Below are 13,936 nucleotides of genomic sequence, written 5' to 3' on the forward strand. Positions count from 1 at the left end.
AGGTTTAAAAAACCATGTTTAATTCTCAGCATTTTGCTACCTGAATAAAGCTGAGTTTATTTGGACACACGTCTCTGCCCTGTAAGTCCTGCGGGTCATGCGGGTCAGAGCTTATCAGAAGCTGATCCAAGCTATCTAAACCCGGCGGCTCGGAAGGCCCGCCCCCGCCGGGAGACGCGCTCGCGCCTGCGCGGGGCCGACTAGGCGCGCTCCCGTGGGCCGCCGGGTCCTGCCGCGCATGCTCGGCGCCCACCGCCGGTCTGGGACCCCGCGCACCCGAGCGTCTGCAGTTCGGCGCTGCACCCCAGCCTGGGCAACCCGCGCCCGGCCATGACGGCTCATTCCTTCGCCCTCCCGGTCATCATCTTCACCACGTTCTGGGGGCTCATCGGCATCGCCGGGCCCTGGTTCGTGCCCAAAGGACCCAACCGCGGGTAAGGATGGCGCGCGGGCCCGGCCTCCCTGCGGACCCCTCCTCGGGCGGCGGCGGGCGGGGCAGCGAGCACTGGGCCGAGGCCTGCCGGGCGCCGCACTCCTGCTGGTCTGCACTGGTCGCGCGCAGTTCGGAACAGGCGGGCGGTCGGAGCCAAAGGGCAGAGCCCGTGGTGCTTTAGAAAGCTGGAGAGCCGACTGACACGGGAGGCAGTTGAGGTCCCCCTCCTCTCCCAGCCAGTTATGCTAGAGGCCGTGGCTGGCGTCTGATACGGTTTGCCCACCCCTCGCTGGCAGTGACCTTGAGCAAGTGTTACCCCTTCAAGCCTCGCTTCCTTCATCGGTAAAATGATGCTGATACCTGCCTTCTAAGGCTGCTGTGAGGGTTACCCGAGATAATGCTTGCAAAACTCTTACAGCGCGTCGCACGTGTTATGTATTGAATAATTTTTAGCCGGTATTATTGTTTTTTGAAGGGCCCCTAGCAGATTTCTGTATCTGTTGCACCGTTTATCAGCGTCTGTATCATTTTACCCTCGGTTAGGAAGTGCTGTCTCCTCTTGATTACGATTTCCTCTGGGTGAATTGTCTCCTTCGCCACGGTAGATCCACGAGGCTTAGTAATGTGGAAGGAATGTAAATTACAGAAATGTAATTTTCTGGCACTTTCAGGTGCTTTAGACCAGGGGTCCTGGGGCCTGGTCTGGATTAGGGTTAGCTTTGGCTGGAGGCTGCTTGGACGTATGAGCGCGGTCTCTGGTCTTCAAGATCTGTGCGGCCCAGGGTCCCACCACATCACTTTGCGAACCATTTTAGTCTCTCACCTCTCCTGCAAACCCTGGTGAGTTCTAACTGAAGTCTCTCCTGCTGCATTTTAAGCTTCTGTCTCCAGTCCTCTTTGTGTGGACACAGGTAGCTAGTCCCTGCTTCCTTTATAACCACTAACGCCGCCTCAGAAATGACTCACGAGCTCCTTGCCTCCTGCCAGCTTCTGTTTTCCATCCCCTTGCCCCATGAAGTTTGGCTCCATGGTGGGATGCTACAAATGCAGCTGGGAGGGGAGGGGCTGGGGTGTTACACGAAGATGGAGAAAGAGTGGGTGCGGAGAAGGAGGTGAAGGGAGTTGGTAACACAACTTGGATGTGGGCAAGATGTGTTTCCCCTGAGGTGACCCTTGGAGTTTTTATCTTCTGTCTTAACAATTCTCAGCCTCCTGTGTTCAGTGGCATCAGGAAGGGGCAGGAAAGGGGCCAATCCCAGGAGCTCTTTCCCTGGCCAGGCCTTTGGAGGGTGCTGATTCCACCCATCCTGACCTGACTGTCTCTTCCATTGCAGAGTGATCATCACCATGCTGGTGGCCACCGCGGTCTGCTGTTACCTCTTGTGAGTACTACTCTCTGGCTCACAGTCGTCCCTCCTCTCCCTAGCCCCCCTCTCCCCTCTGTCCTGGTGGTGACAGATTCCACTTCTTAAAGGCTGAGTCCATAAAGCCTGGGAGAGAAGGCAGTTTGGGACGGCAGAGAGAGCGATGGGCTGGAAATCGTGGGCTCTGGGGTCCACTTCCAAATGTGTCACCTGAACAGGCTTTGTCCGGTCCATAGGCTGCAGTGGGCCAGCTGGGGCCAGGCATCAGAATCTCCTGGAGAGAGTATAAAATGCAGCTTTCAGGCCCACGCCCTAGACCCACCCAATCACAGTTTGCAAAGGTCTGCACTTTGGAGTCCGTATTTTTAATACCTGCTCCTGGGTGTCTGTGACACAGTCTGTTTTGAACCACCAGATGGGCGGGAGTCTTCTAACTTGGGACAGGGGGGCCCTGGGGATATCGAAGAAGAATTCCAGGGGATCCAAGGACCTGGACAGGGTGAGGGAGTCAGCATTCAGGTTCCGAATGTCCAGATGTTCTCTTCCTAAAACTGCCATTCACCATAGCCCCTCCCCCATTACGAAAAAGGACACCCCTCCTTCCACCCAGGCCTTTCACGTCACCTTGCTCCATGTTTAAATCACCCTACCTGCCAACCCAGGGAATAAGGCCAAGTTCTGGTTTTGAGGAAAGCCCCTCCCGTGATCAGTCAAGCCACGTGAAACCTATATGGCCTCCCATCGTCCTGGGTCTCAGCCACTCTTTTTGTGGGTTAGGCTTGACATAGCTGGGGTGTTCTGAATTCTGAACAGTCAAAATAGGACAGGTAAGAGCAATGAGCTACTGATTCTTCGAAAGGTGACAGACTGTTTTAAAGTAAATGGAATAACAAACCGATAAACGAAAGTGCCTAGAAAATTTCTCAAGACTGCCAAATTCGTCAAAATGCATAGCATAAGGCTCACCCTTAAAAAAAAGTACATGACTGCTTTCAGATTTGGGTTATGTTTTGTAGTTAAAACCTGTTTTATAGGGGCGTCTGGGTGGCTTAGTGAGTCAAAGCCTCTGCCTTCAGCTCAGGTCATGATCTCAGGGTCCTGGGATCGAGCCCCAAATCAGGCTCTCTGCTCAGTGGGGAGCCTGCTTCCTCCTCTCTCTCTCTCTGCCTGCCTCTTTGCCTACTTGTGATCTCTGTCTGTCAAATAAATAAATAAAATCTTAAAAAAAACCAAAAAACTTATTTTATCTAATTGGATCACAAACTATATATTCCTATTAGCTAGTTCTCTCTTTCACTTTATCTAATGTTAACGATTTTTGACCTCCTATGAACAACAAAAAAATTAAACTTGTTAAAAATAATGATGACTCTTAGATGTGCCCTTACATACACGGGAGTGTACGGTTTTTCACAGTTCTCCCCAGACAGAGCATCTCTAAGACCCGTTGTGCTGTTTCTCGGTCCTTCGGGGATTGGCAGAACATCCTCATCGGTCCCAAGGAGGGTCTCGGAGGGGCTGGGGTTTGCTGGCTCAGAGACCAGGACGGAGTGGTGGTGGCTGGGAACCGGGCCGTGCTCAGGCTGTGCACAATTACAAACACCGAATGGACATCTGGGGAAAGGAGGCTGGCTTCTGAGCCGGGGCACAGAGGCGGAAAAGGGGGGCAGCTTAAGAGAATGCTGGGCCTGGAAACTGTTTGCAACACATCAGCTCGGGGATAATGCTGATGACAAAAGCCACGGCCGGGTTGGCATATGACCAGAGGCAGGGGGCAGGGTCCCCTCACCCTCGCTGTGCTGTCCCCGGCAGCTGGCTCATCACTATCCTGGCTCAGCTGAACCCCCTTTTCGGGCCACAACTGAAGAATGAGACCATCTGGTACGTCCGCTTCCTGTGGGAGTGACCAATGCCGCTTCGGCCCCAGGTACCGGGGGCCCAGGCCGTGCGGGTGGGAAAGGGGACTGAGGTGTGGGAGAAGAGCTGGCAGGGCAGTCATTAGAGTTCCTGTTCACTTTATTTTATTCTGTTTTTTATTTGAGAGTGAGATCAAAGGCCAGGGGCGGGGGTCGGGGAGGCAGAGGGAGAAGGAGTAGCAGGGAGCCCGCTGCGGGACTCGATCCCAGGACTCTGGAATCATGACCTGAGCCCCCAGGTGCCCTAAGAGTTCATACTTAGACTCAGGTACTTATTTACTGGGCGAGAAAAGACAAAGACGCAGAGCACCTGGTACTGTCCCCGCCTGGTGCCATGCAAGGCGTCAGGGACTGAGGGAAGACCAGGCTCCTCGGGCAGCCGGTCAGGGTGAGCCATGGTGGTGGGTTCGCACGCTGCAGACGGCGGGGGGGGGACCAGGGTGCAGCATCTCTTCTGGGTGAGGGAGCGTTGGGGCACAGGGCCATGAGACACTGACGGAGAGAGGGACAGTTGAAGTGGGCCGAGTGGCTGAGGCGGAGGCAGGGACAAGGAAGTTCTCCAGGGAGGACGTGGGGCAGGGGGTGGGGAGGGGGGGTGTCTCCACAGCCAGGAGGTGACCTCGTCATGTGATGTGCTTTTCAGGTGCCCCAGCTCCCTGGATGACTTTGGCTGTCCTGTCCCCGACGACCCCTTTGTCCCCACCCTCACAGCTGTATCTGGGTCCCTCCCTGGCTTCCTCCCCCAGGACCTGCCTGGTTCCAGCAGCTCCTGCCTTCTCCATCTGGTTGGGGCCTCGTGAAGCCCAGAGCTGAATCAGGCTTGAGCAGAAGATACCAGCCCTCAGACTCCCCCTGCTCCTCCCGAGGAGACCTCTGCAGGAGCTGACGGGGGTGGGACTTGCCTTTTACCAGTGAGGCAGCCTGTCCTGTAGAGAAGCGGTGTCCAGCCCAGGATGCGCCAAGCCCAGGTCGGGCTGGACCAGGGAGAAAGCCCCGGATGGGGAGTCCGCTGGTTCCCATCAGCTCCGCCACGGTCCTGCTGTGTGACCCCAGGCAGCATCTCTGCCTCCAGGGGCCTCCTTGTCTGTGACACGGAGAGACCCAATCAGGGTGTTGCAAAGGCCTTTCCTGGAATTCTTTAATTTTCGGACACAGATAGGTGTGAAATTTCTTAAAAAGTTGAAGTAACGGAAAAAACACACGCAAAAAGCTACATAGTGATTTGGATCAGGATTGAAACCAATATGTTTAGGATTCTTTATAGTCCTAAAGTCACTTAAATGGGCTTGCTACGAAAGCTGTATCTCCTTAGAATATCCTCTCCTCCCGCCTCCGTCCCTCCTCTGCAGGGAAGCTCCGTGCTGTCTGGAGGCTCTGTCTAAGCCCGGCCCCAGGCCTGGAGTCCCTCACTGGACGGCAGGGGAGTGGGTTTCAGAGCCACCTCCCCCCAGTGGCAGCAACTAGGTCACCTGGAGTCAGAGAGGCTGAAGAGAGACAGGCGTGGGTGAGCTTTGGGTGCCCCTGTGGCCCTTTGGGCCCGTCCTGGCCCCTGAGGCCTGCACCAGACCTGTCCGCCCCGGAGCGGCCTGAGCTCTGCGCTGGGAAGGGGAGGGTGGCGGAGTGCCAGCGGACGAGGTCTGGAAGGCAGAACATGCAGGCACCAGACCAGAGGGAACACAGGACCCCCACCTGTGCCCTCCTTCCAGGAGATTTGCAGCTGAGAACTCAGGCACCCCGCACCCCCCACCCCTGCCGCATTGCCCCCCTGGGGGAAGACGCCAATCTTGAATATTTATTGACTGTATTTATGTGATGCACGTTCCGTTTAGTGGGCATTATCTTTGGAATAGTGGTCAGTTGTGATGCGTCTCACATAAATTTCTTGGTTCTGGGCTTGGCCTGTTGCTCAGAACTCTGGCTGGGGCCTCCCTTTGACATCCCACTGCACCCCCTTTCAGACTCCCTTCCTGTCCTGACCTCTGCGGGCCTCCTGGAGTGGGGGATGTTGAATCTGGGTGGTCCTGAGAATCTAATTGCGTCCAGTGGCTCATGAAGGTGGCCAGGTCCTGGCTGAGGCTGAGTTTGCTGGCTGCCGTGCCCCTGTCCACCTGGTTCCCACGTGCTCAGTGGGTAGATTGGGGGACACGGGGATGGAGGCTTGGAGCTGCAAGTCTGGATCGTGGACACTGAAAATGACATTCTCCTGAGACCTGGAGGAGAAGGTACGACCGTCCCGGCTTCTGCCCAGAATCAGTCTTGGCAGAAGGAAGACACAGGAATGTTCCAGCAGAACTCTGACCCCCACTCATCTGTACCCCAGATACAGAGCACACAGCCCCTGAGCCTGGGCAATAAAGCAGGTCCCCAGATCTCCAGAGTGTGGCCTGCCTCATTGCTGAATACCTGAACGCACCCACCTGCCTGCTCCCGGGCAGTGGCCAGCCACCTGCAGGGGGCTGGAACCCGATGAGCAGGAAGGACTGGCCCTCCGGGGCCAGGGAGTGCAGTTCATGGGCAGGGGGTGGGGGGCAGTATAAGAGGTTTGGGGGTGGGGAGGCATGGGGACAAATGAGGGACTAGACCATCAAGGGCCTGGACACTCTCTGAGGAGCTTGCATTGATCAAAAGGCAGTGCAAAACCACAAAAGGGTTTTAAGGCAGGAGTGACATGACCCTATTTGATTTCTAGGATGATCTCTGTAGGGTGTTCCATGGGAAGGAGCCTCTTTTTTTTTTTTTTAAAGATTTTTTTTTTTTAATATTTTATTATTTATTTGTCAGAGAGAGAGGGAGAGAGAGCGAGCACAGGCAGACAGAATGGCAGGCAGAGGCAGAGGGAGAAGCAGGCTCCCTGACGAGCAAGGAGCCCGATGTGGGACTCGATCCCAGGACGCTGGGATCATGACCTGAGCCGAAGGCAGCTGCTTAACCAACTGAGCCACCCAGGCATCCCAAGGGAAGGAGCCTCTTAATAGGGTGCCTGGTGAGACAACGGAGGTGAGTGGGCTGATAGAAGGTCTGGTTAGGGCTGAAGATAACTGGCCTGTGGACTGTGGGAGAGGGGGAGGCAGGGATGGGTGTGGATGGCTCCGGGCTGGGGGCCCTAGGGGGAGCGATAGAGCAGGGGGTCTCTGGTCCTGGTGGCTGGCCAGGCTCCATGAGGGGCCACAGAGGAGCAGGCTTCCGAGGGGAAATGGTGGCCTATGATTCCCTTTGTCTCCAGGCAAGTCAGATGCACCCCGGGCATCCACGTGGAGATGTCCAGTGAGGTCCAGTCGGGTGGGAGGAGGTGCCGGTCTTCAGCATAAAATAATGTGGTCCCTGAGGCCACAGGGTGGGGTGAAGTGTGAGACAAGGCTGGGAAGGAGCCTTCAGGGACACCAGTGATGGGGGACAAGCAGGTAAAGATACAAGAGGTCCTCGGGGAGGCAGGAGGGGACCTGGGTACCTGTAATTGTCACAGAGTTCCCAGAAGTGATTCAAGAGGAGGGAAGGTCCCAGGCATCAGAAGGCCCCCTCCTAAGAAGTCAAGGGCGTGGGGAGAAAGACAATTGACAATGGGACCCTCGGAAAGGCCTAAGGACATAAAGGGAATGATACAAGGAGGGGACCTTCTTGGGTCGCCTTTCCTGGGTCCCTGCAGGTCAGGCCCTGGGCCTGGGGACATACCCTGTAAGGCTGCGTGGCATCTCCCCCCTGCTGCTGTAACTGAAGCTAGACCCGGCTGCCTGGGACCCCTGCTGTCCCTGCGACTCCCCCTTTAGGGCCTCAGGTCTGGGATGCTGAAGATCACTGGCCCCAAGGCCCCGGGGTGGTGACATGTGGTTGCTTTCCCCACTCTGTTTCCCTTCCCTGGCTTCTCAGTTTCGCTGGGATGGGATGCTGCAGCTCCTCTCAGACCCTCCTGGGAGGTGTATCTGTCCCCTTGTTCAGGTGGAGTCCTGGGGAGCGTCCCCTGCTCTCTAGGCCACCTCTGAGCAGCTCGGGGCTGGCAGCTCCTTCCCCAACTCAGTGACTTTCCCACTGATTCCTTCCTTTCTGCCTGCGCAGCCATTCAGGGACAGAGGAGAGCAGCCCAGACCGTGGGTGTATGACTCCCTCCCAGGATCTGGTGCTCGCCCCACCGCTTGGTGAGGACTGTGTTCCTCTCAATGCCTCCAGCCCCACACCCACGGCAGAAACTGCAAGGTGAGCAGGAATTGTCCAACATAAACACAGCCAGACATCAGTTAAAGCCGTGAAGGCAGGTTTTATTCTGTAACTGCTGACAGGAGGGAGATCCGAGCTCCATCTGTGCTGAGGTGAGGGGCAGTTAAAGGGAGAACGAGGGAGGAGGGAGAGGGTAAAGCGGGGGCTCAGGTAGAGTCGGGAAAGTGGGAAATCACAAAGGTTGGTCAGTGGAAGGGCCACGACGTCAGCTGTGTCTCCCACAGCCACTGGACCGAGGCCCGATCCTTCCTGATTTCATTTTGGAGGAAAGAAGGGCATCTCTGGATTGCAGGAAATCCATACACCCATGTCTCACGGGGACAGAGGAAGGATTCAGGATTGGAAGCGTTTTTTTTAAGTAAATGCTCTAAGAAAGGGCAGAAGGTCAGAGGTGTGTGGTCGGGTACTGGCTAGAACGGACAGTAAATTCTTCTGACAGCCCAGAGCTTTTTCAAACAAGAGTCCAGTGGGGCTCGGCTGTCCCAGGGAATCCAGCCTTGGGCTGCCTAGAGCCATGCCAGGCTGGCTGAGTCTGGGCATGGGGTCTGGACTGAAGCATTTGTGCTGAGATCCCGTCTTTCATGGTCAGTTTCAAGCACCCACCACCTGCCACCTGAACGGCAGGTCAGTTAATGTCAGCCTCAGACAGAGACGCTTGGAGAACTCAGTTGAAGCATAAGAACCCTACGGATGGGCAGGAGCAGGGAGTAGGATAACCCTGCACCATAATTTGTGGCAGAGTGGGGAGAGAAGCAGCCTCAGAGCCCTGGGACGGGACAAGCCTGGAGAGAGGACCCAAGGTGGCCAGGGTAAGCGAAGCTGCACGTACAGAGGGTGGCTGGCAGGGGGCAGTGCTCTATCGAAGGATCGACACCTCCAGAGACGTTCATGCCACCACGGGCAGTGCCTCCAGCCCACGTTAGAGTTGCGGCCTTAGAACGGGGCTGTTAGTGGGTGTCAGGGACAGTTCCCTAGAGGAGATCACAGCCTGGGTGAAATGTCCTTCAAGAGTATGTAAGCGCGACCACGGCCCATGTTTACTGAGCAGTTGCTTCGTGCCAGGCACTGCTTGGGAAAACCAAAGGGCAAGGAGCTAAGGACACTTGCCAGCTTGATGCTGCTGTGATGCCAGCCTTCCAAGCCATCTCCCACCTCAGCATCCCTGAGAGATCAGGCATATTCCAGGCTGTAGAAGGGATGCCCCTCAGCCCAGATTCAGAACAGGGAAGAGGAGGTACAGACAGAAGTGTACCTTTACCGCAGGCCACAGAGTCACCCCTCCTTGATGAAGACCCTCACGTGATCCCCTTGGTAAGTTTTAGTTGCTTGGAACGGAATCAGGATAGTTGGTAGCAATGGGAGTGTGAGGAGCAGAAGTGAAAGCCAGTGGGAGGGCTTATAAGCTCCATATCTGTGTGCTGGGAAATGACCTTTGTTTATAAACCTTGGGGTTTCCCGAAATAAAGTCATTTGGCAGCCACCAGAGGTTTGCTTCACATGTAACAGCAGAAAAGTGAGGGCGGACGGCCAAAGTCTAGCCTAACCCCAACCACGTTCTATTCGTGAACCTGCCATCGAATGCCAGGATCCAGCCAGGCAGCATACAGCAGAGTCTCTGGGGATGGAGGGAGGGTCCCAGACTTGACATATGCACTCCGGGTGCTTCTTAGGCAGGCCTACACAGGTCTGGGGGCCGGAGTTTTTGAATCAGGTTGGAAGACGATCCACGTAATAGCATTATCTGATATGCTTGAAAATGCAGATTCCTGGGTCCCATCCCAAAGCCTGCTGGATTAGAATGTCACAGAGGAGACGGGATTTTGCATTTTAAACAAGCCTCCCAAGGGTTGTTGTGCTAGCTGAAACCCTCTAGGACAGGGTTTCCTGACCTCGGCCCTCTCCATAGTTCGGGCTGGATAACTGTTTGTTGGGGCAAGGGCTACTACCCTGAGTTGAGGATGTTTAGCAGTAACCCCAGACCTCTACCCACCAGATGCCAGAAGACCCCTGCTCCCAGCTTCTGGTTGACAACCATCTATGTCTCTAGCCATTTTGAAATGGGGGCAAAGTCCTCCCCACTCCTGTATTGAGAACAAGTACTCTAGAATCTCAACCACTCAGGGAACTGAAACATTTTTTAAAAAGATTTTTATTTATTTATTTGACAGACAGAAATCACAGGCAGAGAGGCAGGCAGGGGGCGGGAGCAGCCTCCCCAGTGAGCAGAGAGCCCGAGGTAGGGCTGGATCCCAGGACCCTGGGATCATGACCTGAGCCAAAGGCAGAGGCTTAACCCACTGAGTCACCCAGGTGCCCCGGAATTGATACATTTTAATCAGTTTAGCAACCCAGAGCTCTTGCAGAAGGGGATTGGAAAGCTTGAGTGCAGCTGGTATCCTGAGCGTCGGGTGTCCTGTGAGCCTTTCCCAGCAGGACCTGGAGCTCCTGTCCTGGAGACCACAGCCTGGGGAGAAGGATGCACTCAAACTTTAGGGGATTCTTGGGGATCTGAGCAGACCCTAATGCCAGTGCCGTGCAGTCCAGCAATAAGCTGGTGGCTCATCAGAGGCCAAGAGAGTGGGGGAGCTCTCGTGTTGCACTGAGCCCAGCAAAACCTTGAGCTCACCCTGCCAGGATCTTCCCTGAAAATCATAGGTGGGATGTTTGGAATGCATGTTACCAGAAACTCACAGGAACTACTGCCTTAACTCCTTAACCCCGGGATTAAGTACTGTGACAGCAGCAAGGCTCTTCCCTTCATCTGAAAAGAGGTCAGTCTTTCAGGTCAAGGTTAGCCCTGAAAAAGACCTGGGAGACCCTGAGGTGGTAAATCTCTGTACCAGGACTTCTGTGGCTCACACAGCAGAAACATTGGGCCTGGAAAGATAAATGCAGATGCTCTGGCCTGGACCAGTTGTGATACCAGGAGCAACAGCCGTGTCCTGGATCTGTAGGATTTGATTCAGCAAGCATTCTTCTCTTTATTTTTTCTACCCAGCCTCCCAGAAGCCCTCCACCTTGCCTGAGTGGCTCAGCTCAGCATCAAGGTTGAGAGTGCACAGTCAAGACCTGGGGTGCCTGGGTTCAAATTCCCATTCCACTGACGGTTAGCTGAGTGCAAGTTTATCTTCAGGATCTTCAGTTTTATTGCTCAGTTGGTATCGTAAAAATAGGGTCTGCCTCATCGAGATTGTGAATATGGGCCAAGAGAATGGATCAAAAAGTGACTGGTTCACCAGTAAGTGGGAGCCATAAATCACATTATTTTATATACGTTAGTTCCATGCCGCTCTTTACTCTGCCAGGACCTCAGCTGCCTTTGCCTGTTTTATTCTCATCACAGACACCATCTGATCCACTTTGTGGAAACGGAAGTGGCAAGCACTGTGAGCCCTCTGATATATAATAGGACCCGGGAATTGCGGGGCATGAAACCTGGGGCCTGTTTATGTTATCTTTATTTCTGTTTCCTGTCAAATGTTCATGACATTACATGCAGTATCATGTATGCAGTATCATGTACTGCATGACATTACACATGCAGTATCAATGAAAACACTAAAGATTTGGGGGGAGGTTACTAGAATACACGTGCTTATTCTAAAGTTCTCAGGAGGGGCGCCTGGGTAGTTCAGTCATAACCCCAGGGTCGTGGGATCCAGCCCTGCATCCGGCTCCCTGCTCCTTCGCGACATCAGCAAGCAGCGGGAAACTGCCCCGGGAGACACCCTGGGGGGGCTTCCCGTAAGGCCGGGTGAGCCTTCCAGGCTGGAAGAGACTCCGACGGCAGGACCATTACGGTTGTTGCGGGGCCTTCCGTCTGTGCGCGCGCACCAGTCGCGGATCGCCCTCGGACAGAGTCCCAGGGCGCAGGGAGCCCGGGTCGGACAGGACCTTGGCGATCGGTTAGTGGGGGAAGACTAACACCGCTAAGTTAGCGACATTAGATTAGTACTGAGCCGTCCCAGCCTCTGTGATAAGAACGCGCGACTTCCAGCCTTACAGCCGGGGCGAGCCCACCGCTTCCGGCCGCGGCCGCGCCCGCCGCGCCTGCGCACTGGGGGCTGCCCCCCCCCGACCCGCCGGAGGAGCGTACCATCCGCAGGCGGGGGTGGGTGAGGGTCGCTCCCGGAAGTAGCCCTTGCGCGTCCCGGAACCCGCGCCCCTTCCCCCGGCTCCGCGGGGCCTTTGGCGCCTTCCCGAGGCTCCCGCGGTGGCTCTCGGGGGGAAACGCGGTGGCCGGCGGAGTGGCGGCCGGTCACTGCCGGCCGCAGTGGGGCGGTCGGCTGCAGCGGGAGCCGCACCTGGCTTCGCGTGCCTGGTCTCAGCGGGCCTAGGTAAGCCGGGGAGGGCGCGTTTCGGTGCCACTTCACGGACCGGGGCGCCCAGGCCTGCTCTGCCCCGCCCCGCGCCTGGAACGGCCCGGCTGTGTCTCTCCCTGGCCAGCTGCTTGCCAGTGCCCAATGCCCTGCGCCTAAAACACGCCCGGTGAGGCAGCCCGTACTGGCCAGTGGTTCGTGTCCAGCACCGCTCTGTGCCCAGGACAGCCGCGGAACACTCGATTACGTGTTTGGGCTCCCCTAACAAGCCTGGGAGGTGGGTGCTCTTGTCCCTGAGGTGTGGCTGGAAAAGCCGAGGCGCGCTAGTCCCGGCTCAGAGCTGTTGGGTGGCAGCCAGGATTTCAGCCCACGCACACCAGCCGCCGACCTCACGCTCTCGCTCGGTTATAAAGCAGCCTCACGGAAAAGAGCGAAGGGTTCTCCTGGTGTATGCTTTAAGACGGGCCTCATGTTATGTCACTTTTGCATAATCTGAATTCCAGTGATGCACCGTTATTACTAAAGACAGGTCACATAGGGTTTGCATGTGAGTCAGACCCCCAAAATACATAGTGGTTTTCTCTACTCTTTTCCTTTCACATGTGCCTGTCCTCCCATTCTTCTCCTCACCACCTTTCCTCTCTGCACAGTTGAGCGGGTGAGGGCATGAGAAGCCGGGACTGGAGGGCCCAGCAAGCCCTTTGCAATGTGGGGTCTGGGATGGGTAGACAGTGTAGGAGCTGAGACAGGAGGGGGCCTGCCGATTCGGCTGGGCGGTGAAAACTCAGAGAAAGGTGTGGGATGCCCTGGGTGGACAGAGCTCCCCTCAAGGCTCTGTGGTGAGGCAGGCATGAGAGCAATAGAGAAGTGACTCCTTTCCATGTGGGCGTGCACATGGGAAGGGGGATGCTAAGAGTGCTAGTCCGTGCAGCCCCCACACATGTAAGTGCGGGGACACCTCCGCTCTCGGGCTCAGCCAGCACGTTGCTGCCTCCGGACATGGATGGCTTCCCCTTGGAAATCTATAGGCTCCAGAGCAGGGACTGCCTCACTTCTCCCCCAACCCGCACTCGAGGGCTTTCCTGGTGCTACAGCCTGCCTGCCTTCTTTGCTCTCCAAAAAACTAGATTTTTTCTTGTCTCCAAAGATAAACCCACTCACCACCCGTGCCCTACATCCCTGACCTTTATCTGGCACATGTACTTGCAAAGGCTTGTTCCAGAAGAACCTCACATTGGTATATTCAAAAGTAAACTGCGTTAGTAAATGGGATCACGAGAGAGTCCCTCTCTATCCCCTGGTTCTCCTTCACCTCGGAACTCATGCATAGTCTGCCTCCTGACTAGCTCTCCAGACTGTCCCTGCTGCCCCCCATCCTGCTGCTGTCACCTGCTCCCATCCTCCTCCCCCCCACCTCCCGGGACCCCACGGCAGCCCTCCTGCCTGCTGCCTGCTGGGTACCCCAGGGGTCTCCATCTTATAGTTGCCCTCCGATGTGCATTTGTCCTCTATGGTGAGAAATGTCACCAGGAACTTCTTACTGATAAACTACTGGGGTTTGGGAGTGATTTTCTTACCAAATTTTACATCTTAGGTTCACGTGGAGGCTCCCCACGGCACCTGCCTCTTAGTCATCATCCTATGTGCCTCCGTGGAAGGGAGAGTGGTGGTCGGACTGTGGCTGCCGGTGACTGC

General features: G+C 55.8%; 1 protein-coding gene across 1 annotated transcript; it reads left to right on the plus strand.

Annotated features, from left to right (window-relative positions):
- Positions 1 to 230: 230 nt before the first annotated feature.
- LOC111154444 (ATPase H+ transporting V0 subunit e2) lies at positions 231 to 4,424 on the plus strand. The gene is made up of 4 exons (XM_022514047.1): positions 231 to 434; positions 1,768 to 1,815; positions 3,610 to 3,724; positions 4,357 to 4,424. The coding sequence occupies exons 1-3, from the start codon at positions 331 to 333 to the stop codon at positions 3,701 to 3,703; spliced, it is 246 nt and encodes an 81-aa protein (XP_022369755.1). The 5' UTR covers positions 231 to 330; the 3' UTR covers positions 3,704 to 3,724; positions 4,357 to 4,424.
- Positions 4,425 to 13,936: the final 9,512 nt, after the last annotated feature.

Source organism: Enhydra lutris, unplaced genomic scaffold (assembly GCF_002288905.1).
Source record: "Enhydra lutris kenyoni isolate GAN:26980312 unplaced genomic scaffold, ASM228890v2 scaffoldscaffold37, whole genome shotgun sequence".
NCBI classification, from domain to species: Eukaryota; Metazoa; Chordata; class Mammalia; order Carnivora; family Mustelidae; genus Enhydra; species Enhydra lutris.